The 5,021-nt window shown below is 54.0% G+C and overlaps 1 protein-coding gene across 1 annotated transcript; it reads left to right on the top strand.

Moving 5' to 3' along the window:
• The first annotated feature begins 2,182 nt into the window (after positions 1 to 2,182).
• LOC108756371 lies at positions 2,183 to 2,710 on the top strand. The gene has a single exon (XM_018500112.1). It carries the CDS (start codon positions 2,183 to 2,185, stop codon positions 2,708 to 2,710), a length of 528 nt encoding a protein of 175 aa, XP_018355614.1.
• The last annotated feature ends 2,311 nt before the right edge of the window (positions 2,711 to 5,021 follow it).

The following is a 5,021-nucleotide window of genomic DNA, read 5'->3' on the forward strand; positions in this document are numbered from 1 at the left end:
AATATCACGTCAAGGTCACGTTCAAGATCACGTCAAGGTTAGGACAAGGTCAGGTCAAGATCACGACCAGGTCACGTCAAGGTCATGTCAAGGTCAGGTCAAGGTCAGGTCAAAGTAATGTAAGGACACGTGAAGGTCAGATCAAGGTCACGTCAAGGTCACATCAAGGTCAGGTTAAGTTTAGGACAAGTTCACGGCAAGGTCATGACAAGGTCAGGTCAAAATAAGGTCACATCAAAGTGACGTAGAGGTCAGGTCAAGGTCAAGTCAAGGTCACGTCAAGGTCTGGTCAAGGTCAGCTCAAGATCACGTTAAGGTCAGGTTAAGGTCACGATAAGATCAGGCTAATATCACGTCCAGGTTAGGCCAAGGTCAGGGTAATTAGGTCAAGTCAAGGTCAGGCAAAGATCAAGTCAAGGTCACTTTCTAGGCAAAGTCAAAGTCAGGTCAAAAACACGACAAGGTCCCATCAAGGTCTGGTCTAGATCACGTCAAAGTCACGTCAAGGTCAGGTCAAGGTCACGTCAAGGTCACATCAAGGTCACGTAGAAGTCAGGTCAAGGTCGGGTCAAGGTCGGGTCAAGGTCCCGCCAAGGTCTGGTCTAGATAACGTCAAGGTTAAGACAAGGTCACGTTAAGTAACGTCAAAGTCAGGACAATGCCAAAATAAGGTCAGGTCAAGGTAAGGTCAAGGACAGGTGTTCAAGGTCAGGTCAAGGACAAGTGATCAAGATCAGGTCAAGGTCACGTCAAGGTCAGGTCAAAGTCAGATGGGCATGGTCAGGTCAATGTCTGGTTAAGGTGAGGTGGTCAAGGACAGGTCAGGGTTAGTTCAAGGTCAGGTCAAGATCAGAACAAGGTAAGGTCAAATCAGGTCAAGGTCTGGTCAGGTCAGGTCAGGTCAGGTCTCCCTCGTGGTGGGCCGCTTTGTCGTGGCGAGGGGGCTTTGGGTCCAACTTGGATGCCTTACTAAGAGCCCACCGTACCCCGCGTAGATGGGGTACATAGTATGAATGGTGATAATTGAATGAGATGCGGTGGAAGTCCGCTGGCGATTCCGCGGAGACTAACCAAGGGAGGGATAGTTCCCTCCTGACCGGGGTCGGTGGTAAGTCGAGTACCTGGGCCTTTGCCGGGATAATAAGGGTAACTGTAAGTCCTGGCCTCGGCCAGGCAAAGGTCCCGTGAGCCGGCACGCATACTAGTGGGAAGGACCGCTGCCACCGACTTGATCGAAGCTTATCCGGGGGTCAAAGGCGGACGGAAGGCGCACGCGTGGAGGGGCGCCCGGTCAGCGTCCCCTCATACCCGTGCCGCGGCGGGTAAACCGCGGCACCGTCTAGCCCGGGGCCGGTAAAGCGTCCGTCGGTAGGGTGGCAGCCGGTAATAGTGACGTTAAATCTCTAGCATAATTTTTGACGCGGGCCTATCCCGTAACATTTTCAGTAGAATCATGCACCCAGTTAGGACTGACCATCCGAAGACCGCCTCTCGGCTGCCGGGTGGGTCAATAGGGCTTCTTAACGACGGGGAAGATGCCCCACCGCGGTGAGGCTCCTATGATGGGCGAACCGTACTTTAAAATCTTACTAGGAATGGAATCCGCTATCAAACTAAAAAAAACCGACGAAGAAGAGGAGTGAGATGGGGAACAAGGAGTTGGAGGGGGCGAAAATCGTCCTGGAACGGCTACACAACAACCAAGCTGCAAGCGCTCCAAGTTCTGCGCAGAAAGAGTGGGAACAACAAACCCCAAGCACATCGCTGGTGATGCTAGTGAGATCAGAGTCCAGTACATCGCTGTCATCTATTGGCACTACGGACTCAACAGCCGCAGCGATCGCGGAAGGAGCGAGAGGGGGGTAATTCGAGCTCGGAGATCATGGAAAATGACGACGATGACCCGGATACGAAGAAATGTAAGGGCACGGAATTTTACCAGATCAGGGATCATAGGGGACGATTTAATATCGACCCAAGGGAAACGAGGAATATAATAACCGTATAACCCATGCCAGAGGCGCATAGCCTCGAGAATAGCAAGAGCATACAGGACGGTGTCCTTCAGCGCGGTAACCGTGCTAGCAGGCATCCCGTCGATAGAGAGCCTGGCCGCTATGTACGCCGAGGTGTACCACTGGCGGAGGGCGTTCAGAGGCAGGGCGAAAGGTAACCTCCGAGAATGGAGGAGGCGAGACGCAGGGCGAGAGCTAAGGCCCTGGCGGGCTGGAGGGAGTCTCTCAGAGACGAGAGACTGGCGGGAGCACGGACGCTGGACGCGATCCGGCCCGTGTTCCCCGCTTGGATCGACAGGAGACACGGGCAGCTCTCCTTCCACCTCACGCAGATATTAACAGGCCACGGCTGTTTCGGAGCCTATCTGCAGAGGATCGGAAAGGAGCGAAGTGCCCGATGTCATCACTGCAGGCGCAGTGTCGTGGATGACGCGCAGCACACCCTCCAGGATTGCGAAGCCTGGAGGGAGGAGCGCGCGGAACTACAAGAAGAGGTGGGCCAGGACCTGGCCCCGACGGCTCTGGTAAGAGAAATGGTGAGTGGAGAAAGCGCTTGGCGCGCCGTAGCAACGTTTGCCATAAAAGTGATGATCGCCAAAGAAAGGGCGGAGAGAGAGAGAGAGAGAGAGGAGGAGGGAAACAGCCCCTCCAGCTCCCGAACCGCAAGAGGCGGAAAGAGGTGGTGGAGGCGGTAGAGCAGAAACGCACCCGCCTAGACAAAGCCGGGACCATTTGGTCACGAAGTGGTTCGCGAACCGGTAGGGTTCAAGGAGCCAGTTGGCGGGGAGGGACAGCGGGGGGCTGCTCTCCCCAGCATCTCCCCCTAAGGTAGCCCGACAGGCAGCGGAGACCCTGCCTGTCGGGGCCGGGTTAGGACGAGAAGGTGTGCGCGAGAGCGCAAAAGCCAATTTGGCTTTCAGACAGCAAGAAAGGACGCGGGAGGGGGGCAAGATAAAATGCTCCCTCGCCCCTCTCTCAACACCGCGTCAGGAAGGTCTCCCATGGGGTTTTAGTGGGTATGGGAGTTCGTGATTCTTCACGACCCCGAGTCCCACATACCCCTCACTCTCCCCCCGAAGGTGAGGGGATGCGTAACGGCATTTCCCCATGAAAAAAAGCCGTTCTTGCGGCTCACGACCCGCTCTTGACGCTCCCGGCTTCCCGATAGGCCTAACTCAAATCTTACGTACCTGTGGTCCGAATAAGTAAACCGATCTTCGTCTACGTGCCTTCCTGCTATTCTACGGCATGCGGCAGGGGTCGCCAACGTCACGTCAACGACAGACTCCCCCTGCCACCGTACGCAGGTGCTCGCCTGGCCCTGATTCATGACAGACAGCCCCAAGTTTGCCATCCAGTCGAGGAGCAACTCGCCTCTGACGTCTGTGATTCCCGATCCCCAGGCTCTTGCTTTGGCGTTCAGGTCGCCCGCCACAATCGTAGGGGGGCCCATGTTTCTTCGCACCGCCAATTCCAGTCCATCGAGGTATCTCTCGAAAGACTCCGTACTCTTATTCGGGGATGCGTAGCACGACGCTATGACCGTGCTTCCCCACTTCACCACCACGTATCTCCTATCTCGTTCCAGTATCTGGATGGGGGGCGAGTTCTCGCTCTCCGCCCAAACTACCACCGCCAGCCCCTCCGTGTCCCCAGCCCAGTGGGGATGCTCTGGGACTCTGAAGGGTTCCAATATTATTGCCAGATTCCACATCTCCTCGGCCATAGCTTGCAGCAGCAAATCTTGTGCCGCCGCCGCATGGTTTAGATTCACTTGCATCAGTTTTAGGGGCATTGAGGCGCAGCTATAGCTTCCTCCAAGCCTATTTCCATCGGGGTCTCTTCGCTACCCCTGCCAGCACTCGTAGATGTTATGCGAGGTGGCCTCTTCTTCTTCGGGGCCTCTGCTACCCCCGGTTCCGGAAACGAGGATTTTTGTACCCCAGAGGGGCCCTGCGAGATAGAAGAGCTTGGTGGTTTCGCCCCGCCGCTCCCCTCTCCTCTCCTTATGGGTGCAGCGCTTGCTTTTCTGCCGGATTTCGCGTTGCACCCCCTGGATCCAATTTTATGGACCGCCTTTCTTCCCGCATCTTTGCACAAGGGGCGGTGGCACTCGCTGGATTTATGACCAGCTTGACCACATCGATAACAACATTGGCTTCTATCCGTTCCGCTGTTGCATCTGGAACTTGTGTGTCCGGCCTCTAGGCACTTGAAGCACTGCACCCTTCGCTGTTGTAGAACGTCTACCCGGTAGGAGAGCCATCCAATCTTTATCCTCCTCTGCGCCGTAATTTTCCTTGCCGCCAGTATGGGACATTGTATCCACACGGTGCCCTGTCCCAGTCCGCCTGCTGTCCGCCTAATGGGGCCTACCTTCACCAGGTCCTTGGCGCAAGCCCCTAGCGTGGCTATCGCCTCCGCGATCTTCTGCACACTGACCGAATCGTCCAGGTCCCGTATCCGGTGATCTACTAATGTGATCAAAAAGTAAGGTGAATTTTTAATTTAAACTTCCCGCGCTAATCGATTCGAGCAAACTTTTTTATTTTTATGTTGGTACTACTGTTAGTGACATCTGTGGCAAATTTCATGTCAATGTCATCATTAGTCATATAGTTACGCTTGTGTTTTCTACACGACTAAAAGTGATTTTGGCGATTTTTACAATGTCTGATTTTGCTGAGCAAAGAAGTGCCATTAAATTTTGTTTGCGGAATAAAATTTCGGCTGCGGAAACGTTCAGAATGTTGCAGAGGGCCTTCGGAGAACGACTATGTCGCAGAAAAATGTTTATAAGTGGTACAAAGACTTCAAACAAGGCAGAGAACGTACTGATGACTTGGAACGCCCCGGACGACTATCAACGTCAATTGATGAGCAACACGTGAAGAAAATCAAGGAATTGGTGCTCGAAAATCGTCGATTGACAATTAGAGACCTTGTCGATATGGTTGGCATTTCATTTGGTTCAGTTCAAACAATTTTGAAGGATCACTTGGGCCT

The sequence above is a fragment of the Trachymyrmex septentrionalis genome, unplaced genomic scaffold, assembly GCF_001594115.1.
Source record: "Trachymyrmex septentrionalis isolate Tsep2-gDNA-1 unplaced genomic scaffold, Tsep1.0 scaffold99, whole genome shotgun sequence".
Classification (NCBI taxonomy): Eukaryota; Metazoa; Arthropoda; class Insecta; order Hymenoptera; family Formicidae; genus Trachymyrmex; species Trachymyrmex septentrionalis.